This window comes from Physeter macrocephalus, chromosome 3 (assembly GCF_002837175.3).
Source record: "Physeter macrocephalus isolate SW-GA chromosome 3, ASM283717v5, whole genome shotgun sequence".
Lineage (NCBI taxonomy): Eukaryota > Metazoa > Chordata > Mammalia > Artiodactyla > Physeteridae > Physeter > Physeter macrocephalus.
The window spans coordinates 27,812,747-27,836,470 of NC_041216.1; the positions used below are offsets into that span (position 1 = coordinate 27,812,747).

At 64.1% G+C, this 23,724-nt stretch overlaps 2 protein-coding genes across 2 annotated transcripts in view; both read left to right on the forward strand.

The window, feature by feature from the left end:
* Positions 1–11,489, forward strand: part of ACOT7 (acyl-CoA thioesterase 7) — a 98,430-nt gene extending 86,941 nt beyond the window's left edge. The window contains exon 9 of the mRNA XM_024125766.2: positions 11,115–11,489. Coding sequence (XP_023981534.1) covers positions 11,115–11,213 — 99 coding nt within the window. The 3' untranslated portion in view covers positions 11,214–11,489. The remainder of the gene's footprint in view (positions 1–11,114) is intronic.
* Positions 11,490–15,268: 3,779 nt separating this feature from the next.
* GPR153 (G protein-coupled receptor 153) lies at positions 15,269–22,783 on the forward strand. The gene is made up of 4 exons (XM_028488066.1): positions 15,269–15,348; positions 21,400–21,836; positions 22,174–22,607; positions 22,722–22,783. Exons 2-4 carry the CDS (start codon positions 21,451–21,453, stop codon positions 22,781–22,783), a joined length of 882 nt encoding a protein of 293 aa, XP_028343867.1. The 5' UTR covers positions 15,269–15,348; positions 21,400–21,450.
* The last annotated feature ends 941 nt before the right edge of the window (positions 22,784–23,724 follow it).

Sequence of the window (23,724 nt, forward strand, 5' to 3'; positions counted from 1 at the left end):
GCTTATTAGAGGAGGCAGGCGCGGGACGCGGACCCAGCCGGGCCCAGGCCCTGCCTCGCTCTAAAGGCCTCCCTGTGGCCGTGCCCTCTGCCCTCGGGGGTGGTGGACAGACCCGCACCACCGTCCAGTGCGGAGAGGTGGTATGGATGGACGTGGGGGAACGCCCTGCGGTGGCTCCCCGGGACGCGCTCCAGACTGGCCCCAGCGCCTCCCATGGGCGACTTTCCAGCCTGGGTGGGGGACGCCTTTTCAGTCTCCAGAAGCGTGAGAACCCGATGGACAGACTCTGTTGAAGCCAGAGCAAGCCCGTCCTGGGCGCAAGGCCGGCCTCCGTTCTCTCTGGTTCGCACGTGGGCGCCGCAGCCCCCGAGGCCCCAGGAGACTCGCGTGCGGGAGAGGTCGCGCCCTCGACAAGGGAGAAGCCTGGGCTCCATCGCCAGCACGCAGGCGATGTGGGTTTTGAGAGAGCACGTTCACAGCTGCTTCTGTGGGTCATTTGGAATAGGAACGCTTTCCCCAGAGAGCCGAGCGGCACGGCCACGGCACGTGGAGGCAGCGAGCGGAGCAGGGTCTTTCCGAAGCCGGTTTGCTTGGCTCCCAGAAAACCCAAACCACAGAGCGGCCTGCGGCGCGGGGGCCTTGGCCGCTGCTTGTAGACCCTCGCCTCCCGGTCCACACGGACAGCTGGCGTGCGGAGGACAGGGGCCTGGACCCTGGGGCCTCCGTCGTCAGCCACTGAAGTGACAAGTCAGGATGAAAGCGGCGGCAGTGAGGAAATCGGGGAGGCAGCCGGCCTTCCCTCTCGCAGCCGGTGGAGCTCCGGCAAGAACGCGGCGAAACGTGTGCTCCTGTGCTTTCGCAGCTGTGAGTGCTTCCACTGTACGCCGCACCCGGACCTCAGGGCACCCTCGAGGGCCAGTCGCCACCAGGTTTCCTGAGCGCCCACTCCCTAGGGCCAGGTGCCCGCGAGGCCATGCTCTGTCTCCTGGGAGGGGGCCGGCAGGGTGGACGCCCCCGGCGCCCACAGCAACGATGGACCCCTGGGAGGCAGCTGAGCGTTCACGAGATGCCAGCCTGCCTCCCCGGTGGGTGTCAGGGTGGGTTGTCCGAGCCCACAGACAGGCCACAGTGACAGTGATTGGCAGGGACTCACCCAGAGTCCAGTGGCCGGGCCTGACATGGCGTCGACCTGGAGCCCCTTGGCCACGGCAGCCCCTTCCGGCCTGTGAGCCTCCGTTTCCCCACTGGAGCCACCCCGGGCCGGCAGGTCCTCTGTGGTCTCGGCGCCATCTCCGTGATCTAACCAGAGAGCTCCTCGCTACTTTGCACCAAAGAGGAAGCACGGGGCCAAGGCTTCCGGCAGCGGGCAGCTCCTCGATCCTAGGACCCGAGGCTGGAGGTGAAGGGGCCTGGACGCTCCCCAGGGCCCGGTCCTTGAGATGCAGCCTGAGCAACAGAGGCAGCCGCCACCTGCCCCCAGCCGTGGCCACGCCTGCCCTTTACAGCCTGGTATGGCGGAAGGAGCATACATCCCACCCCCAGGGAAGGGAAGAGGGCCCTCACACGGGGCTTGTTTTGGGCTGGGGGCCCCAGGTGGCCCTACGGCTTGGGGAGACACCTCTGTCCCAGACATTCGGTGCGCTGGAATGATTTCTACTTGCTCCCTGATTTAAGAAACTCGGACGTTCTGGAGCACAGCAGGACTGACTCGTCTGCTCCTGGAAGGGTCCGGGAGCCACGTCAGTGAGGGAGGCGGTGCCCTTGTGCCCGTCCACAGGAGCGAGGCGGGGACTAGAATATTCACGAAGCTTCCTGACCCCATGTCCTCTCTCTCTCTCTCTCCCTTGGCTTTGGATGCTTAGCAGGGAGTCTGCCTGGTCATGGGAAAATGGCAGAATCCTGAAGCTGCTCCTGTCCCCTGAATGGGTGGTGTTTGGGAACTTGTAGTGGCCTGCGAGTCCCACCTGCCCCTGGAACCAGGGGTGTGGGTGCCACAGGGGGCGTGGATGAGAGGGTGCGGCCGCCGCCAGCCTGGCTCTCACCTCCGCTCTGCCGTGAGCCCAGACTCCTCCTCTGACCATCTTAACCCGTCCAGTCTTCACGTCTCCTGAGGATCCTGTGTCCCTGGCGGCTCTGGGCCGGCCCCTTTGTGTAGCAGCGCGCTCTGGAGAACGCTCAATTCACGCTTAACAGCCAGCTCTCCAGAAGAGGGCCCAGTGCACCGATGACACACTTTTTCTCGTTAAAACGTTGGTAGGTTCTACCTCTGGAACATCAGCTTCTTGTTACTTCAGTGCTGTGTCTCCAAATCCAGGTGACCCCAGCTGTTGTGATTTCTATAGAAGGTGAAAGCCCGAGGCAGGCTCTCAGGGGCACTGTTAGGCCTGACCCCGGATGGTGCCGGAAACACGACTGCAGGAAGAGAGGCCCGTGGGCAGAGGGTGCAGCGGAGAGAGGAGAGCCCCAGCTGCTGGCGTCGGGACAGCCTTGATTCACCGCGGCCCCCCCGGAAGGTGGCTTCGAAGCTGGGGAGAGGGCTGAAGGTCGTTGGGCCCGGGCAAGGGCCGCGGCCGCAGGACCTGAGAGGGTCTTTCAGGAGGGTGAGCTCATGCCCGGTGTATCCTGGGGTGGACCACAGGGCCGCCCCCCCACGTGAGAACCGTGGCTTCTTGGCAGCCTTGTGCTTTCTCTGTGAGGTGGCGTGGAGTCCCCTGGCAAAGGCCCGCCAGGGACGGGGACACTCCTGAACCCCGTGCTCAAAGGTGCAGGGAAGGAACGGACCCCGGAACCCCGCAGTGGGAGGAAGAACGCAGAAGGATCTCCCCGCTCACGGGCACACACGGAATCAGAGAACAGCACGCCGGCCCTGCCAGCTGGGGAGGAGATGCTTCCTCGGGGGCGGGAGGCGGTGGTCCACCCCTAGGCGTGCCTCTGTCACCAGCGCAGGCCCCTGCCGAGCCCCTGGGTGGTCTGAGCCTTCTGGAGTTGCTTGGGGACAGAGGTTGCCCGAATGTGTCCATTGGGCAGACTCTTGCGCACACAGACAGTCACACTGATTTGGAATTCAGGCTTTCTTGCTGCAGTCTTCGTTGGTTTGCTCGTTCACTCAGCAAATGCCTTCTGGGCCCCGCCGTGTCTCAGGCCCTGTGCTGGCCTCAGACAGACAGCAGGGAAGACGCCGACACGAGTGAGCACACGCCGGGCCAGAGGCTTGCGGTGAGGACGCTGCCCCTGCCCGGGGCCCAGCCGGGGGGAAGGGCTCAGAAAAAGGTGGCGAGGACCTTATAGCTGTCGTCTGGTGGGGACAGCCGTGTCCACACAGCTGGTACAGGGGCCAGTGCTGTGAGCAGGGGCTGTGTCCCCTCTCCCAGGGGAGACTGGTACCCGTCGCTGCCCTTTTTCCCAGGCAGCGCCCGAGCTCCCTGCCTCTTCCGTAGCCTCCGCTTGGCCCTTCCGCAGGGGAATTTCGTGACCGCACACGAGGGCAGTGATTTCAGGGGCTGAGCTGGTGCTGTGGGGTGAGGGGAGCCCCTGGCGAGGGTGTCTACAACTCCCCATGGCGGTCCCGTCATTGGAAGCCTGGGGCTGCGTGTGCTGGCGGCGGTGGTGGTGAGACCCAGCCTGCGGCCGCTGGGAGCTGAACCCCCGGAAAGCGGCTTCCCGGGTGCCCAGCCCAGCACCCCTGGGGTCGGGGTCTGCAGGTGGAGCTGCACTTGGGGGACACAGCTGCCTGCGGGGCTGGCGGCTCCTGGACACCACCATGCACAGAGCCCCTTGCCGTGCCACGCCGAAGGGCCCCAGTCGTTGGAGGACGTCTTAATAGCCTTCATGAGTGTCCCAAGACCCCTCTTGTCTCCCTGTTATGAAGACGGGAGAGGCTGTGCCGCATGGCTTCCTAATTAAGAAGGTCTGCGTCCCTCAGGCTCACAGGAAGTCGTTATATCACCACTGGGAAACCTCTTCGCACCAGGCGTTCGTTAATTACAAAAAGGACAGGCTCTTGATTTTACTCAGGGTGGAACTTAGTCACTCACCCTCTCTGCCAAGTTCCAAATGTGTGTTCTGGAAGCACAGAAAATGCAAAATGGAAAACATTTGGTTTGCACTGACGGGAGCCCGGAAGACAGCGTTGGCAGGAAGCGCTGGGGGGGGGGGGGGGCGGGAGGGGGAGAAGATGCATATCGGAGGCCCGGAGCCAGGGGGCTGGCGGGAGCCAGCGGGGTGCCCGGGGCACAGAGGGGCCGGCCCTGGGACCCTCCCCTCACCCCCACGTCCCTGGGGCTGTGTGACGTTCCAGAGGCCCAGCTGCCTTAAGGTGACCCCCGGGGCCATTCGCCCTCCTCGCAGGGCAGTGGCTACGGGTCGGCAGACAGGGGCGCACTTGGTCTCCAAGGCCGTTCGTGATGGCAGTAGTTCACGAGCGTGTGCACACGCACGCGGTGTGACTGCCGTGCGCGGAGAGCGGCCCGCACTGGCGCTGCGGGAAACCCTTTGCCACGTCACCTCCTTGAGAACGCCATTTTACAGGTGGGAGGACCTGGCCCTGGGGAGGTGGGCAGCGTCTCTTGAGGCCACACAGCAGGTCCCTGTGACCCTGTGGTCCTCACCACCCCTCCACTGTCCCTTCCGCCAGGCAGGTAAACAGGGGTCACCACGCCTTGAGCGGCCTGTGGGCCCCTTTGCTGTCACCTCTCCTTTTTCATACCCACAGGGGGCCCCCCAAGGCTGGGGGAATGGCTGCCGAGAGCCACTTGTGGGGGGGTCGTGAGCCCTCCTCCCTGCCAACAGCTTCAGGCTCTTGGGGGAAAATGTGATTTGCCATGGAGGAGCTTTGTCCTTCTGCCCATTAAAAACAGCAACAGCCAACAACTTATGTATTTATTTACTTTGCCGGATGGAGGGAGGCGGGCTGCGAGGAGGTGAGGAGGTGGCAGCTGGGCCGTGGGCGGGGCCGTGGGCGGGGCCGCGTGCGGGGAGCCATCTGTCTCCTTCTGTCAGCTCTGTGCCCAGCAGGGAAGTGGTGGCCCCCCTTAGTCACTTGGCCAGGAGAGCTGTTTATCAGAGCTCGTGGCCCTGGGGAGGCTGAGTGTCCACCAGCCAGCAGGGCAGGGCGCCCACCTCCACAGAGAGCAGAGAGGCTGCTCTGCTCACCTGGGGCTCTCTTTCCCCCTGGGGTGGCGGCCAGGGCCTGTCTTCATAAACGTGTGCCCTCGCTGGGCCCCTTCCAGGGCAGGCCGGTGAGGAGGGCCGTCAGCATTTGGGGTGGCAGCACCGAGTCCTCAGAGCCTGGAACGTGCAGCACAGGCCACCGTCCCCAGAGGCAAGAAGAGGGATGAGCCCTCGCCTGGCTCCTTCCTCCCAGGCCTTGCAAATGGCTTGGCCACGCTCTGCAGCTGGCCAGCTGCCTGTACATCCATCATCAGGCGGCGGCGGGAGGTCTGTCCGAGGGCAGCTCCTGGCTGACGAGTTAGCCGCAGAATACTGGACGTCAGAGACTCGGGGCAGCAGCTCTGAGGCCCAGTGCCGGGCGCGGGCCCCTCCCTCCACCGAGCAGAGACTAGAATGTACCCTGTCTTGTACCTGCACCTTGGCCCCGGCCCCTCCTCAGGTCATGCTTTGAGAGAAGAGTCCAGAGCCTTTGGTGCGCCCGTGCTGGACACGTGGTGGCCCGTTGGCTGCCGAGGGGGTGAGTAGCTGCAGTCGTCTGGGGTGACCCGGTAGAGGGCTGGGCTCGTCACAGCTGCACATCAGGGCCTGGTGGGACAAGGGGAGGCAGGCGAGGCGCCCACCCCGTGCGGGCACGACCCGGAAGTGGACACCCCGCCCGCTGCCCCAGAACCGGCCCTGATGAGGACCCAACATGGTCCTCCCCTGGCTTCTAGATGCTGTGCTCCCCCCAGACATTCACCCCTCACTCCCAGAGCTTATGACCTAGAGAGGGCATTCCTCGTGAGCGTGCGGAGAGCATGGGGGTCGTGGCCCCAAATGTGACGGCAGGGCCGGCGTTCTTGTTCGTGTGTGTGGAGACCCGGGGGACGCTCGGGCAGCCGCATCTGGCCCGCTGGCTCTCACAAGACCTGGCAGAAGGGGAAGGCGCAGCGCCCGTCCGCTCTTCGCCTCTAGCGCCCAGGCAGCTCCTCGGGGAGGCGCCTGGCTCCAAGGCTGGCACAGGAACGCGCCCCTGCCCCGGCTTGTCCCCTCCCGGATGGAGAAGAGCCACGGGGGCTGGGCCGCTGCAGGCCCAGGGGGCTCCAGGCTCATTCTGGAGGGTCACCAGGGTGACACGGGAGGGCCACTGTGTGCCCTGCTGCCCACCGACAGCCCGCCCCGAGAGCCCGTCAGCACAGGCTGGTGTGGAGGGCGGCAGCAGCTCAAACCGAGGCTCTGCCGCTTAGCGGCTGTCGCTTGGGCCGCTCGCTCAGCCTCTGCCCCGCGTCCTCGCTGGTGGGAGGGGAGCGGGACAGCTCTGGACCCCTCCTGGGTTGTTACACAGACTCTCATGGGCTGGGTGGTGCCCGCACGCCCTCCCAGGAACCCTCCCCGGGACCTGGCCCTCGAGACCACCTTGCTCTGCTCTCCTTTGTCTTTGGTCCCTGCCCTTGTCCCGTTCCTAGTGCTGCGTCGGCTACCTCTGTTCCCGTGTGTTGTCAGCTAGCGGGTCAGCTCCCCAAGGCAGGGTCCCGCAGGGGGTGGGCTGTGTGCTTGTGGGGAGTGCGTGCATCCAGGCCTGGGCGCCGTGGCAGGGAAAGTGCCTGGTTTAATTCAGTGAGCATCACCCCTGCCCTGGTGCCCCTCCCTCACGTGCCCGGATTTGGGTGGGGCACCGCCCCGCTGAACCTTCCCTTTGACTCTCTGTAAACTAGGGTGGCACTTGTACCTCCGGGGTACTTTTCAGATATAATTACACGCCGTACAGTTCCCCTGCTTAAAATGTACAATCTGGGCCTCCCTGGTGGCACAGTGGTTAAGAATCCGCCTGCCAATGCAGGGGACACGGGTTCCAGCCCTGGTCCGGGAAGATCCCACGTGCCGCGGAGCGACTAAGCCCCGTGAGCTGCAACTACTGAAGCCCACGCGCCTAGAGCCCGTGCTCCGCAACAAGAGAAGCCACCGCAATGAGAAGCCCGCGCACCGCAACAAAGAGTAGCCCCCGCTCGCCACAACTAGAGAGAGCCTGCGCACGGCAGCAAGACCCAATGCAGCCATTAATTAATTAATTAATTAGTTAAGTTTTTAAAAAGAGGAGGGACTTCCCTGGTGGTGCAGTGGTTAAGAATCCGCCTGCCAATGCAGGGGACACAGGTGCAAGCTCTGGTCCGGGAAGATTCCCACATGCCGCGGAGCAACTAAGCCCGTGCGCCACAACTACTGAGCCTGCGCTCTAGAGCCTGCGAGCCACAACTACTGAAGCCCACGAGGCACAACTACTGAAACCCGCACTCCTAGAGCCCGCGCTTTGCAACAAGAGAAGCCGCTGCAATGAGAAGCCCAGGCGCCGCAACGAGGAGTGGCCCCCGCTCGCCACAACTAGAGAAAGCCGGCACACAGCAATGAAGACCCAACGCGGCCAAAAATAAATACACAAATAAATTATTTAAAAAGAAAAAGCGAGAAAGAAATGCTTGCATTTCTTTAAAAAAACAAAAACAAAAGACACAGCGCACCGCCAGTCTTCATCCCTCCCCCAACCCGTGGCCACCACTAATCTGTGTTCTCTGTTGAGTTGCCTGTTCTGGACGTTTGTGTAACTGGGCTCACACGTGAGGTGGGCCTTTGTGCCCGGCTGTTGGCCAGCTCTGAGGGTGTGCCGCAAGCTGACCTCAGGAGAGGGTGGGCAGCGCTTCCCATTCGGCCACCCCCAAGATGAGAGTGAGGTTCCTTAGGAAAAGGGGTCCCTGGCTAGATCATTGTGGGACAGCCCTGATTAAACACCGTTGAACAGGTTTATTTGACTTCGAGATTTTGACCTGTGTGCATCATTAGGTGGGAGAGGCTAATTAGCATTCAGGTTTCCCGACCCGTTTGGCCACAGATCATCAAGAAGGCTTCATCTCCCTTTTGGAGCTGGGAGACAGAGACCCGGGATGCAGGAGGCCACAGAGCCCGCGCTCCGGCCGCAAGTTTGCAGGCAGTGGTGTCAACGCAAACGGAACAGTGGTGTGCGTCCTCGAGGGAAAGAACCCAAGTGCGCGGTGTGGGCGGCCCCGAGGGGTCAATGGCTAGGTGCCCGCAGAGGGTGGGCTGCTCCCCGGGCGTCTCCCGGGCCCAGCATCCCTTCCTCAGTCCCAGTGCCAGCCCCCACCCAGGCCCTGGCCTCACGTGGGCCATCCTTGCCTGACAGATGGGACGCCAGCTCCTGACCTCACGCCAGCAGCTCCACGGGGCCGTTTGCCACCCTCCCTGGGTCCCCTCCCTGCTCCCTGGAGACCCAAGAGCACTTGGCTGATGACCCTGGCACTTAGGGACCCAGTTCTCACCCGAATCCCACATCTGCTGGTTTCCAAGACCACTAATGGGCTGGAGAAACAGGAAGCCTGTCTCGCGAGGCAGGCCCTGGCTCCGGGGGGCTCTGCAGTGGGCCTGGTAGCCGCCCCCTCTTGGTCCTGCTGCCTTACCCAGGCCAAGCTCACAGTCTCTTGCTTCTGAGAAATCTTTTTCTCTCTAATAAGCCCTTGCCTTCTTTCCCCTGCCCCCGAGATGGCAACTCCACCACCTAGAAGGAGGGCCTGCTCCAGAACCCCAGCGGAGACGGGCGGGTTTTTAGAGCTGGCAGGAACCTTGGAACGCGGTCCAGACCCCCCACTGCCCTCCTCCAGCTCTTCTCTCGGCCAGCCCCACCCGGCCCCGACTCCCCGGTTCCCAGCTCTGGGACCCCATAGGCACTGATGGGGTCGTCTGCGAGGCAGGCAGGAAGCCCGGCTACACCCCTCCTCCCACTAAGGAAGGGCTGTGCCTTCGGGCTGCAGGTGGATGGGAGCCACAGGTCTCCTCAGCGATGCCAAGCAAGTTCCATATAGGGGAGGGGGAGGGAAAAGCCCCCACTGTTCTAGCCTGGTGGCCTTGACCTTGCATTCTTGGCCGCTTTGGCTGTCCCCCATTTGGAACAGGGATGGAGATGGGGAGGGGCCAGGGTCCTGCTACCCAAAGTGCTCTGCAGGCAGCAGCATCGCATCACCTGGACCCGTGTTAGAAACGGGTCTCAGGACTTCCCTGGTGGCGCAGTGATTAAGAATCCGCCTGCCAGTGCAGGGGACACAGGTTCGAGCCCTGGTCTGGGAAGATCCCACATGCCGCGGAGCAACTAAGCCTGTGCGCCACAACTACGGAGCCTGTGCGCCACAACTACGGAGCCTGTGCTCTAGAGCCCGCGAGCCACAACTACTGAGCCCGTGTGCCACAACTACTGAAGCCCGCGCGCCTAGAGCCCGTGCTCCGCAACAGGAGAAGCCACCGCAATGAGAAGCCTGCGCACCGCAACGAAGAGTAGCCCCCACTTACCGCAACTAGAGAAAAGCCTGTGTGCAGCAACGAAGAACCAACTCAGCCAACAATAAATACATAAATTTATGAAAAAGAAAAAAGAAACGGGTCTTAGCCTCTGACCCCCAGACCCACCGGGTCAGAATCCACATTTACAAGATCCTCAAGTGATTCGTGATTCGTGCGTACGTGAACATTTGAGAGGCCCCGATCTAGCACATTCTGCCTGGATGTGTGCAGAAACCTTGGGCTGGGCCCAGCAGGATGTGGAGTGGGGTGCCTTGGGCAGCAGGGGCTGGAGGACTTGGGAGTCTTGCCCGCTTAGAACTGCCTGCTGAAGCTGAGATAGAACAGTTTATCTCCCTGTGCTGTTTCAAGTCAAATTGAGTAGCCTCAAATTTTATTTTTAAAAAGTCAGCCAGAGGTGAAACCAGAGCAGGGCTTCGATAAAGCGTCTTGGAAAAGCCACCATTTTCCACGTGTGCCCCGAGACTCTTCAGACGGGAACCGGAACCGCCATAAGGACCACGACCCCAGTGCTTCAGATACCCCGATGTTCTACTGGCTCTGAGCCGCAAGGTTTGACAGTTTACACCTGCTGACATTTAGGGAACAGTTCCTGAGGAGGCTGAAGGCGAGGCAGTATCTGGTACGACCTGACATTCCATCCTCTGGCTGATCGTTCTCTCTTCTGCCAATATACCATTTGTCTGTAAAACCCTTGGGCCAAAAATAGCTGCTAGGGCTTGGTGTCATTGTGGATGAAGGGCAGCTGCCCCATTTCTTTGGCTTTCAAGACACCCTCAAAGTGTCGCAAGGCAGTGTCGTCCCAGAGGAATCAGCACAGCTCTTTAAGCCCGAATCCCTGGCCCCGGGCGGCGAGAGAGAACTTTGCGGTGGGACAGATGGGGCCTTGGGAAGTGACCCCCTGATGCTGCCGCAGTGGACCTCTCCGGCCAGGGCCGCACCACTTAGTGGCCAGGCCAGGCCACGCTCAAGAGCGAGAGGGGGCGCCGTTCGCCATCCTGCGGGGTCGGCAGGCAGAAGCCAGGACTGTCCTGGGCAAAACCCAGCCCTTGGCCAAGTCCCGCTGGTCACTCGGGGACCTGGCTCCTTAGGTTGCTCAGAGGAAGGAAGCAGCAGAGAAGAGGTGAGGAGGACACCAGGTGCCACTTCCTAGGCGTCTGTGCTGGCCAGGGCGCGCCGCCCACAGTGTGGTCGCTCACTCCTGGTACAATAAAGTGGCCTTCCCAAGGTCACCCAGCCAGCACGGTGTTTGTCCCCACTTCGCTTCGGGGCAGAGACGGAGAGCAGCTGGCATTCCCTGGGAGTGGTGCAAACGTGGGGGTCCCCCTTTTCCTTGCTCTGGCTCGGCTGTGCTTTAGGCCTCCCCTGCCGCGTTTCATCACCAACTGCATTTTCAGCTGAAGTTCATTACCAAAGTGGCGCTGGGCTCAGGATTCGGCCTGCTGTGGAAGGTGACACGGGGAGGGAGGCTCGCTGTGGGCTGTCAGGAAGATGGGGCCCGGGCAGGCTTCTCTGTGCCCTCGGGAGGGGCGGGGCGGGGCGGGCCCAGGCTACGCCTGCAGTCACAGGTTCTCTAACCTGCCTGCTTCTCTGTGTGTGGTCCGCAGCCCGAGACTGAGGAGGAGAAGAAGCGCTTTGAGGAAGGCAAAGGGCGGTACCTGCAGATGAAGGCAAAACGACAGGGTCAAGCGGAGCCTCAGCCTTAGACGCCCCCTCCTACTGCTGGGGCCTGGAGAAGCCCCCAGCGTCTCATCATTTAGAAGTTACCCCTTGGCCAAAAACCCAGTTCACGTTGACAGCTGGTGTTGTGTGAAGTATTCGTCTCGCAGTGTTAACCTGTGTTAACCTCTCCTGGAAACCTATACACCAAAGCTTTATTTATATCATCCCAGTGTAAATGCTACACAGTATTGTCCCGACGCCCCAACGCATTCCCTGGAAACCCTGGGGAATACTGGGGCGCACGCTGTACGGTATGGAAAGACTCCAGCATCACTAATAAAGCTGCTGTTTGGCTGGACCTTGGTCTGGGTGGTCGCTTGTCCTGGGCGGCTGCTCTCCCCCGGGTGTGGGGGCCTGTGGGCTCCCGTGGGTCCCCCCCCCTCCCTCAGGGCCACCCTCCCGCCCCCCCCACTGGGTGCCTGTACCTGCACGTACCCCAGAACCTCGGGCACAGCGGTGCCCACTTGTGTTTGCCCGACGGCTTGCTGGACAGAGAGAGAGCACTCCTTCCTCCCTTCCCACCCTCCAACCCCCTCCTGGGCCCTGGTTCCGTGTCCTGGCTCCGAGGCCCCACCCAGTGTCCCACTGGCCTTCCTGTCGATGGGGGCTGTGGGGTGCTTTTGTGAGGACTCAGGCAAGGAGCTGGGCAGAAAGAGCCGGGCTCAGCCAGACCAGACCAGACCACAGCTCAGCATGGGGCAGGCCTGCCCTGGGCCTGGCCTCTGCTCCCTGGAGGCAGCTGAGACACCTCGGAGCAGGGGGCAGGGATCCTGCTAGAGGGAGCCTCCCCAGCTGGTGCCAGGGCCCCTGTGCCCGACGTGGGAACCCCCAGCCACTCGGGCAGGGGGGTTATTGGGAAGGCTCGTGGGGTGGGGGTCCGGGGGGCAGCGTGTGTGTGTGCGTGTGCGCGCGTGCCACTGGTCAAGTCACACACTGTCCACGACTCCTCCCTCCATCCCTCCTGGTAAGTCGGCATCTGGGAAGGGTCGGGTTTTGCCTTACTTGTCAGCTGACCAGTCATTCAGCCACAGCGTGTGTGTGTGCGTGTGCGCGCGTGTGCGTGTGCGCGCGTGTGCGTGTGCGCGCGCACGTGTCGGCATCCCGGTCTCTGCACACGTGTGCGCGCACACGTGAAGTATGAGGCTGTGTGTGTGCACCTGGTCCAGCAGCCTCAGGGCAGATAGGCTGCCAAGGCCACTCCAGCCCCCCAGCCGCAGCCCCAGCTGAGAAAGGCCCCTCCACCAAGCACTCGCAGTCACCATCGCCTAGGAGAACGCTCCTGACCCAGGCTGGTCCCCGAAGCCTGGGGATGAGACTGGCCACCAGCAACCACGGCCTCACGCAGGGCTCCCTCGGGCCCCGACAGAGAGAACGTGGCTCCAGATGTGCAGAAACGCCCGCCAGGACCTCCGGAATCCGTCTCGGGCCCCAGTCCTGGCTGACGGGGTTATTTCCTGCCTGGGAGCAGGGGGAGGGAACAGACCACAGGAGGCCACGGCAGCCCCACCCTGCCCCCCGGCCCCCTGGAGGCTGCCTCAGCCTCCCCAGCTCCACCCACACCCCGTGCCAACTTCCTGAAGGCTATAGGCGGTGCCCTGGGCAGGGAGTGGTGCGGAGGGGAGCCAGCCCAGGCCGGCCAAAGCCTTGGTCTGAGACACCAGAGTCGGCCACGCCGGCCCCGAAGTGCCTGGGCCCTGGGGCTCCTCACGGTGGCTGCTGGAAGCTAATCTCCCAGCTGCCCCCAGAGCCAACTAAGCCAGGGGCAGGGGCACTAGTACAGGCGGCCGTGGTGAGCTGGGCTCGCTCGTGGAGGTGCACTTGGGGCCACAGGCGTGGGGCAGGCTGCCTTCTGCCAGCTGGGCAGCGGCCTGGCCGATGCTCTCGATGGCTGGATTGCCTGTTTGCCTTAGAAATGCCACGCTTGACTACCAGCTACCCTGTGTCAGCCTCCTACCGCTGGTGCCCTACTTAGAACCAGGGTCACATGGGCAGGGAGCTGGCCTGTCCGCGGAGAGCTCATCAGGGGCCCTGACCGCCCAGAAGCCACACACGGGGAGTGCACGGCCCAGGACTCGCCATTCACCCGCTCTGCTTCATTGCGGAACCTCGCTATACAAACACTTTTACTTTTGTCTCATGAGACTGATCCTGGGGGCTTCCCTGGCGGTCCAGTGGTTAGGACTCCACGCTTCCAATGCAGTGGGTGCGGGTTTGATCCCTGGTCGGGGAACTAAGATCCCACGTGCCGCGCAGCACGGCCAAAACAAAAAAAAACCTGATCCCAAGACTCACTCTGGGCCCCCTAAAAGCTGCTTCTAACTCCCCAGCTGTTTCTGGGGTGTGGAGGAGACGGTGTAGGTGGGCACAGAAGCCAGGCTATGGAGTGGCACAGGCAGCACTGGCTGCAATTGGTTGAGTCCAGGCCCGAGCAGATGCCCGCCTTCCTCCGGACACAGGGCTGGGCGCTCGTGGATGCTCCCGGTTGCGGGGCAGGACAGTGCCCTGCAGGGCAGCCCAGAGTGACTCCGGAGGCCTTTCGTCCGGGGCGTGTGTGGTCACTGGCTTTCTAGAAGAGGCAGGCAGGATCCTCTGACTGGATGGGAGGCCAGGATGCCAGAGGCCACTCTCTCTTGCGACTTGGGTCTCCAGAGAACCCCATCAAGGGGGCTAATGGGTTTCCCCACCTAGCCTAGAGGTGACAGCCTGTGCCCTGCTGGGAGTGCTAAGTGGAGGGCAAGCTCCTGAGGGAGGGAAGAGAGAGGGCCAGGGGGGCCAGGTCGCAGGTCCTGGCCTCTCCCAGCTGCGTGGTCGTGGTCTCAGCTTCACAGAGAACACTTCTGAGCCCATCGGGGAGGGACAACCACCCGGCAGCCCAGTGGTCCATTCACTCGATTCCCGCGGTGGAACCCCCGCCCCCCCAAGGCCCGAGGGTAAGTCTGAATCCTTAGCGGACCCAACCGCACCTCTTCCTGCCCTGGCTGCCCCCCGTGAACGACTCCCCAATTTCTAGAGGCCCCCAGTCCTCCTTACGCCCCGCCCCTACAGCTCCCCTTAGATGTGACTTCCTTCAGGAGGGCCTCCCTGAGCCCCCCACCGCCGGCCCTAGGTCCCCACTGTCCATTCCCGCCCCAGGCCCCCTGGCCTCGGCCTTCCCCAGGAGGCTCGCAGCCGGCGTCGGGCGTAGGGGCAGACCCGCGCGGGCAGCGAGAGGCCCAAGCGTGATCCAGGCGTCGCGGGAGGCGCCGCCCTCCCTGGGGGGCTTCGGCCGGGAGGCGCGGACGCGGAGGGCGCGCCCCCGCGGGTCCGAGACAAACGCGCGGCACACAGACAGATACACGCGGCGGGCCGCGCCTCCGAGGGGAGGGGTGGGCGGTCCGAGGGGCGGCGTGCAGACGCCCGCGGAGGCCTGCGCCCTGCTCCGCCCCCGCCCCCGCGCCCGGGCGCAGCCAGCCGAGCGGCGGGAGCGGAGCGCGGCGGCGGCGGCGGCGGCGGCGGCGGCGCGAAGCCTTCCCCAGGAGGCTCGCAGCCGGCGTCGGGCGTAGGGGCAGACCCGCGCGGGCAGCGAGAGGCCCAAGCGTGATCCAGGCGTCGCGGGAGGCGCCGCCCTCCCTGGGGGGCTTCGGCCGGGAGGCGCGGACGCGGAGGGCGCGCCCCCGCGGGTCCGAGACAAACGCGCGGCACACAGACAGATACACGCGGCGGGCCGCGCCTCCGAGGGGAGGGGTGGGCGGTCCGAGGGGCGGCGTGCAGACGCCCGCGGAGGCCTGCGCCCTGCTCCGCCCCCGCCCCCGCGCCCGGGCGCAGCCAGCCGAGCGGCGGGAGCGGAGCGCGGCGGCGGCGGCGGCGGCGGCGGCGGCGCGAAGGGAGGGAGAGAGGGAGAGAGGGAGGGAGGGACGGAGGGACGGAGGGAGGGAGGGAGGGGCGGCGGGGCCGAGCCGAGCCGAGCGGAACGCGCAGGCCACGGGCGGCCGCCGCCAGGATGACCCGGCCCTCTGGCCGCTCCGCCGCCGGCCACCCACGCGGTCCCCGGCGGCCCGCGCTCAGCCCGGGGGCGCGGGAGCCGCAGCCCGAGCCGGAGGCGGGAGCAGCGAGCTGGAGCCCCGGGCGCCCGAATGCAGGGTGAGCGCCGCCGCCCTGGCCCGGGGGCGGCCGGGCAGGGGACCCCCGGCGGGAGGACTCTGGGCGGGGAGGGGCTGTCCGTGGTCGGTCGGTCACGGGGTCTGTCCGATGGCCGCGGGCTCCGCTTAAGGCTGCGCACCCCTCCCCCCAACTTGGGGACCTTCGGCGTAACTTCCCCGGGGTCCGCCCCTTCTTCTGAGCCTGGCAGCGCCGCCCCGGGGGGCTTGCTTGCAGGGGGCGGGGATGGCCGGTCTGGGGGTCCCGGGCCCACCCCTGCCCAGCGTAACTCGGGAGGCGTCCGGGACCGCAGTCCCGTCAGCGTTCGGCTCGCGGCCGACGCTCGGACGCGCCCTCGGGGCTGGGCAGAGCTGGGGGCCCCGCTGGGGCAGGACCGCGCGCCTGGCCGGGCGGGGGGCGGGAATCGGCGGACAGAGGAGCGGGGACCGCGGGGGTGGGGGGCGGGCGTGGCGGAGATGTGGAGGCTACTCGCCGAGAGCTCCGCCCTGGGCGGCGGCCGAGCGGGGCCCTGCGGGACTGATGGGTAGCAGCGCCGGCGGAGAGCAGCCTGGGGGCGGCAGCCTGAGCCCGGGAATCCTTTCAAGTTCTGGGTTCTCTTTGTTGCGCAATAGAGCCCGGGGGCCGTGCAGCCTCATTGGCCCGGGGCCGCGACGTCACGCCGGAGCCCCGCCCGCAGACCCTGCGGAGAGAGTTCGGTGGGTCCCAGGCCCGCCACACCTGCAGCCTGCACTGCGGTGTCCTGGGGGTGGGGGCGGGCAGGGAGCGTCTCCGGGATCCAGGCGGAGGGGGAAGCCCAGTCCTGAAATGCTGCGGAGCCTGAGTGGGCTGCGGGAGAAACTTCCCAACGGCGGGGGGGCAACACGCCTGGAGTGTTGGGGTCTGGACCCTAGTGTCCCCTGCTCCCTGTGATTGAGAATGAACAGAAGGTGTCACCAACCTGGAGGAAGGGGGACTCCTTGTTTCCGCAGAGCCAGCCCCCTCTCACTCTGCATTTGGAGACCTTGCTCTCCACCCCACCCCGGTGACACACCTCCCCCATCGCAGGGCCACCGCGCTCTGGAGTCCACAAAGCCATACTTCCTCCCTGTGCTGCACTGGGCTCTGAGCCTCAGTGTTCCCATCTGCATTGTGGGGACAGTAGGACCCATCTTGCAGGGGCAGGAGGCCCAGAAAGACAACCTCAGCTCAAGGAACAAAAAAAATGCCAAGTTTCTGAGCATTTTAATGTTTCAGACGTCAGGATTTTGATGTCAGGCGAGTGGAGTCTGGATCCTGGCTCGGGAACCTAAAAGCTTGGTTACCTCCCCTTAACCATCTGTAAAATGGGAACGATGGCAGTCCTTCAGACAAGATCACTGGGGGTGTGAACTGAGGGGAGTGTGCCTGTTCAAAGGAGGATTGCCTCCTCCCTCTACTTGTAGGGCACATTCTCCTGCCCACAGACCTAGTGCCTTTCCCTGCAGTGAGACACTGCTCGGCTAGACTCAGGGAAGAACCGGCACCAGGAAGGGTTGTACCAGTGGCAGCCTGTGGCACCTTCCCTACCACTCTGCACCAGCAATCAGCAGGTGGGCAGGGTGGGCTGGGCCGGGCGCAGGGTCACAGGAGTCAGACAGCCTGCTTGGGCTTCTCAGGGAAGGCTTCCCAGTCTGACGGCCAAGGCGGCGCCATGCAAGTAGAAATAAGTGGCAGCCCACCAGGTGCGTGCCGAAGCCGGTTTTCTATTTGATGACGTAAGCCTCTGGCCCACAGCAGCATGCAGACTCTGCCCGCTCTGGACCCCTGGTAGGCTGCCAGACACCCCACCTGGCTGTGTGTAGCCCTGTGGCCTCATCACCCTCCAAGCTGGGCAGGTTCTGGCTGGGGTGACTGCGTCTGCCTGCAGGTCTGAGGCTCATGCACACCTCTGAGCTCAGTGTCTTGAAGTGACGGCATAGCTCAGTGAGCAGGGAGGTCTTTGGTACAGACATCTACGTGGCAAGCATTTACTGAGCACTTACTGTGTGCCTGGCTCCATTCGAAGTGCTTTCCCTGGCATAGCTTACCGGCTACCCACACACTTCTCGAGGTAGAGTCTATCATGTCTACGTACAGATGAGAAAACTGAGGCCCAGCTGAGTCACGTGACTGGCTGGGGAGCTAAAGCTGGAGTCTAACAGCTCTTCACCCCGCGCCGGGTGGCCTCCGTATGCTGAAGTCAAGGAGGCTTGCTGGACACCAGAACGGCTGGTGGAGGGTTCAGCGGGGCCACCTCACCTCCCACGCTGGGTCTGGGCTGGGGAAGGGGAGGCAGCTTTGCGAACAGAAGCCTAATGTTTGGGAAGGAAGTTCCCTGGCTCCAGAAGTTCCCCAGCCCCCACTAAAAGGCCCTTAGTGGGTGCTGGTGTGGTCCAGATTGACTCCTCCTCTGGGTCAGGGGTCTGGGCAGGCCCGCTGCAGGGGCTCAGAGATGAATGAGACCCATCAGGGCTCAGAGATCCTTCGGTGTCCATGGGGCTCAGGCCGCAGCCTGCACAGGACAAGCAGGGGAGCCTGGCAGCGGGCTGGGAGGCGTCACTTGCCCTGTCCTGAGCGCCGGGGGCCTGCGATGGCCTGTCCACCCCCAGCCGGAAACAGTCCCTGAAGGATCACGTGGCTGTGTCTGGTTCAGTGGTGCCCATAAGCGTTGGGGGCAACCAATTTGCAGCCAATGAGATTTCACAGGCTAGAGGGTGAGAAGGGCCCAAGTGTAGGCAGCGTACACAGTAGACCTGCACTCAGCACTGCACTTGTCCCCCACGCCACCTGCTCCAGGCTGTGGCCAGAGGGGCCTGCCGTGGGGGGCCTCACATCAGAGGGACCGGCCAGTGCTCTGCGCAGGGACGCGCCGAGCTGCGGAGGGAGACTCACCGCCTGGCCCACTGGCAGGATGGGGCGGCTCCCCAACACGTGCCTCCTGCCCCGCGTCCTAGGTCCCTGGTTCCTACCTATCCACAGGCTGTCCTTGGGGGCAGGTTCTGGTCCCTGGCAACACGCCTGGAGTGTTGGGGTCTGGACCCTAGTGTCCCCTGCTCCCTGTGATTGAGAATGAACAGAAGGTGTCACCAACCTGGAGGAAGGGGGACTCCTTGTTTCCGCAGAGCCAGCCCCCTCTCACTCTGCATTTGGAGACCTTGCTCTCCACCCCACCCCGGTGACACACCTCCCCCATCGCAGGGCCACCGCGCTCTGGAGTCCACAAAGCCATACTTCCTCCCTGTGCTGCACTGGGCTCTGAGCCTCAGTGTTCCCATCTGCATTGTGGGGACAGTAGGACCCATCTTGCAGGGGCAGGAGGCCCAGAAAGACAACCTCAGCTCAAGGAACAAAAAAAATGCCAAGTTTCTGAGCATTTTAATGTTTCAGACGTCAGGATTTTGATGTCAGGCGAGTGGAGTCTGGATCCTGGCTCGGGAACCTAAAAGCTTGGTTACCTCCCCTTAACCATCTGTAAAATGGGAACGATGGCAGTCCTTCAGACAAGATCACTGGGGGTGTGAACTGAGGGGAGTGTGCCTGTTCAAAGGAGGATTGCCTCCTCCCTCTACTTGTAGGGCACATTCTCCTGCCCACAGACCTAGTGCCTTTCCCTGCAGTGAGACACTGCTCGGCTAGACTCAGGGAAGAACCGGCACCAGGAAGGGTTGTACCAGTGGCAGCCTGTGGCACCTTCCCTACCACTCTGCACCAGCAATCAGCAGGTGGGCAGGGTGGGCTGGGCCGGGCGCAGGGTCACAGGAGTCAGACAGCCTGCTTGGGCTTCTCAGGGAAGGCTTCCCAGTCTGACGGCCAAGGCGGCGCCATGCAAGTAGAAATAAGTGGCAGCCCACCAGGTGCGTGCCGAAGCCGGTTTTCTATTTGATGACGTAAGCCTCTGGCCCACAGCAGCATGCAGACTCTGCCCGCTCTGGACCCCTGGTAGGCTGCCAGACACCCCACCTGGCTGTGTGTAGCCCTGTGGCCTCATCACCCTCCAAGCTGGGCAGGTTCTGGCTGGGGTGACTGCGTCTGCCTGCAGGTCTGAGGCTCATGCACACCTCTGAGCTCAGTGTCTTGAAGTGACGGCATAGCTCAGTGAGCAGGGAGGTCTTTGGTACAGACATCTACGTGGCAAGCATTTACTGAGCACTTACTGTGTGCCTGGCTCCATTCGAAGTGCTTTCCCTGGCATAGCTTACCGGCTACCCACACACTTCTCGAGGTAGAGTCTATCATGTCTACGTACAGATGAGAAAACTGAGGCCCAGCTGAGTCACGTGACTGGCTGGGGAGCTAAAGCTGGAGTCTAACAGCTCTTCACCCCGCGCCGGGTGGCCTCCGTATGCTGAAGTCAAGGAGGCTTGCTGGACACCAGAACGGCTGGTGGAGGGTTCAGCGGGGCCACCTCACCTCCCACGCTGGGTCTGGGCTGGGGAAGGGGAGGCAGCTTTGCGAACAGAAGCCTAATGTTTGGGAAGGAAGTTCCCTGGCTCCAGAAGTTCCCCAGCCCCCACTAAAAGGCCCTTAGTGGGTGCTGGTGTGGTCCAGATTGACTCCTCCTCTGGGTCAGGGGTCTGGGCAGGCCCGCTGCAGGGGCTCAGAGATGAATGAGACCCATCAGGGCTCAGAGATCCTTCGGTGTCCATGGGGCTCAGGCCGCAGCCTGCACAGGACAAGCAGGGGAGCCTGGCAGCGGGCTGGGAGGCGTCACTTGCCCTGTCCTGAGCGCCGGGGGCCTGCGATGGCCTGTCCACCCCCAGCCGGAAACAGTCCCTGAAGGATCACGTGGCTGTGTCTGGTTCAGTGGTGCCCATAAGCGTTGGGGGCAACCAATTTGCAGCCAATGAGATTTCACAGGCTAGAGGGTGAGAAGGGCCCAAGTGTAGGCAGCGTACACAGTAGACCTGCACTCAGCACTGCACTTGTCCCCCACGCCACCTGCTCCAGGCTGTGGCCAGAGGGGCCTGCCGTGGGGGGCCTCACATCAGAGGGACCGGCCAGTGCTCTGCGCAGGGACGCGCCGAGCTGCGGAGGGAGACTCACCGCCTGGCCCACTGGCAGGATGGGGCGGCTCCCCAACACGTGTCTCCTGCCCCGCGTCCTAGGTCCCTGGTTCCTACCTATCCACAGGCTGTCCTTGGGGGCAGGTTCTGGTCCCTGGACCAGCCACAGTCCCATGCTGCCCAGGGCATCCAGAGCAGCCACCGTGTGTGAGAGCGGGCCCGCCCCAGGCGTTATCTCAGACGCCCTGTGGCGTCGGTCCACCCCAGCCTCCGCCTGGAGGAAGCCTCATCGTCCCCGTTTCGGAGTAGGACGTGGGTGCAGGGACTTTGCCGGGGCCACACGGCTGGTACGCTGGAGCTCAGCGTGCCCCCAGCCCGGGGTAGTGCCAGGGCCTGCCAGGCGTGCACGGCCACGGAAGGCCTGCCGGGGGCTGACCCGGGTAAAGCCCGCCGCCCTTCCCCGAGGTGGGCACGAGAGAGGTCCCCAGAGCATCCCTTCCTCACAGGGGAGGTTCAGGGGGCTCATCCTCCAGGCGCGCCCTCACTGGCCAAAGGAAGTGGGGCCAGTGAAAGTGAGGGCCCCCAACATGCACTGGGGGAGCCTCGCGTGGGCTGCGTGTGCGTTTGGGGAGTTTGATGGTGAGAGGGCTGGTTCCGGGACAGGACCAGGTACGCACGCGGCACAGCGCCCACCTGGGCCCGGCCCGGCGGCTTCCCTGAGGATGCAGGCGGCCTGGAAGGAGGCCTAGATGGCGCACCTTGACCGGGAGTAGGTGGAAGCGAGGGGATGTGCGCTTACCGAGCACCCTGCGTACGTCCCCGGGAGCCGGGCGGTTCCGCAGAGGGGAGAGGAGGGCGGAGCAGCCCCGCCCAAGCCGGGGCCAGACAGGCAATGGAGCACGAGGGGACCCCCTCTGTCTCCCACTCCCGAGAGCCCCAAGAGCTTCACTGCCGGAGCCCACGGGAGAGTCCCTGAGAGCTCTTTGGCTCCCCCGAACCCACTGCAGATGCTCACGGTCCCTGGCGTCCCCAGGCCGCCACGCGTGAGGGCTGCCGCTCTGAGCTGAGGCCCGGCTTGCGGAGGATGCCCAGCCGCCGGCCAGCGCCCGTCTGCACCATGAGCGATGAGCGGCGGCTGCCTGGCAGCGCGGTGGGCTGGCTGGCCTGTGGGGGCCTCTCCCTGCTGGCCAACGCGTGGGGCATCCTCAGCGTGGGCGCCAAGCAGAAGTGGAAGCCCCTGGAGTTCCTGCTGTGCACGCTCGCGGCCACCCACATGCTCAACGTGGCCGTGCCCATCGCCACCTACGCCGTGGTGCAGCTGCGGCGCCAGCGCCCCGACTACGAATGGAACGAGGGCCTCTGCAAGGTCTTCGTCTCCACCTTCTACACCCTCACCCTGGCCACCTGCTTCTCCGTCACCTCCCTCTCCTACCACCGCATGTGGATGGTCCGCTGGCCCGTCAACTACCGGTGAGCTCCCGGGCGTGTGCCCGCCTGCCCCTGAACCCCTGGTGGCCTTGGAGAGGGGGACGTGGGTGCCCGAGCGCGCAGCTGCCCTCGGTGTGGGGACAGGGTCCCTGCGCGGTGTGCCGCACCCATGCTGCGCTGGGGTCGCGGGGGCGAGCGCGTGTAGGTGTACGTGGCTGTGTACAGTGGCCGGGACAGAAGGGCTCGGTGAGGAGGACACGTGGCGACGTGCTGACCGCGGGGCTGGGGCGGTTGAGGACCCTCTGCCGGTCCCCAGGGGCCTGCGGAGAGGCCCTGTGAGTGACGCCAGGTCCCCCTGTCCTGCCCCGCCCCGTGCCAGGCTAAGCAACGCCAAGAAGCAGGCGGTGCACACGGTCATGGGCATCTGGATGGTGTCCTTCATCCTGTCGGCGCTGCCTGCCGTCGGCTGGCACGACACGAGCGAGCGCTTCTACACCCACGGCTGCCACTTCATCGTGGCCGAGATTGGCCTGGGCTTCGGCGTCTGCTTCCTGCTGCTGGTGGGGGGCAGCGTGGCCGTGGGCGCGGTCTGCACGGCCGTCGCCCTCTTCCAGACGCTGGCGGCGCGGGTGGGGCGCCGGGCTGACCGCCACGCCTTCACCGTGCCCACCATCGTGGTGGAGGACGCGCAGGGCAAGCGCCGCTCCTCCATCGACGGCTCCGAGCCCGCCAGGACCTCGCTGCAGATCACCGGCCTGGTGGCCACCATCGTCGTCATATACGACTGCCTCATGGGCTTCCCCGTGCTGGTGGGTGAGCCTGGCGGGTGGCGGGAGCCTGGCGGGGGGACGTGGGCTCTGGGGCAGCCCTGGGGCTGCGCGTGCCCCAGGCATTAGGCGGTTGCACCCTCACCCCCGGTCTTTTCAGGAGGCATCATCATCCTCCCCAGTTTACCGCGGTGGAAACGGAACTTCAGAGCGGTCACATGACCCGCCTAAAGTCGGGGCATCCATGGTGGGATCTGAACCCACGGCAGGTGGCTGCAGAGACCAGGGTCTTTTGTCACACGGCAGGGGACTTTCCTCTCCTGACCTGAGTGAGACCCATTTGATGCAGAGGGTATGGAAGGTGGGGTGACATGCCACAGGCTTCCTGGTGGGTCCAGGTCCCAGGATGGACAGGGGGATTTAGTGTGGCAGAATTGGCTTTGATCTTGAGTCGGGAGGCAGGGCAGGCCTTGAATGTGTGCTGGGGAGTTGGGCTTGATTCCAGGAGCTGAGGAAGGTCAAGGTGAGGGCTGCTCTGAAGAGCCTGCCGGCAAGGGTCCAGGGTCCACCGAGGCAGCCTGGGGTCCTGTCTGTGAGGCTATGCCCCAGGCCTAGCCCAAGAATGACGTCTGGACTCAAAGACAAGTCCTCCCACTGATAGGGCTCCAGCCCAGCCCCTGAAGGCTATGGAGCTGGACAGGGCAGGGTCTAGGGGCAAGGACCAGATAGAGGCTTCATCCTAGCAGCTGGGCAGGGAGTCACTGCAGGACCCAAGCTCCAGAAGGTGACAGACAGGTGGTGTGGCAGCCTCATAGTCAGGGGTGACCTTCTGCCCCTCCCTCAGTGGGCCAGGTCACCCCCCAGGTAGAGTCCTCCTGTGTGCAGTGGGGCCTGGTGTCCCCAGTCCCTTGCTGATAGAGGGAAGGTGCACGTGTGAAACTGCAGAGCCAGACGGGAAAGGCAGTGGGGGAAGGGCCCGCCAGCTTCTCTTCAGGGCCGTTGGTGGAACCCACTCCATGCTGCAGGCCTGGTATGGTGTCTGGAATCTTTCCCTCACCCTGTGGGGTGTTCTTGGCCCATTTCACAGATGAGGAAACTGAGCCCCAGAGAGGTTTAGCATCTTTCTGAGGGTCACACAGCTCGCATGGAAGAACCAACATGAT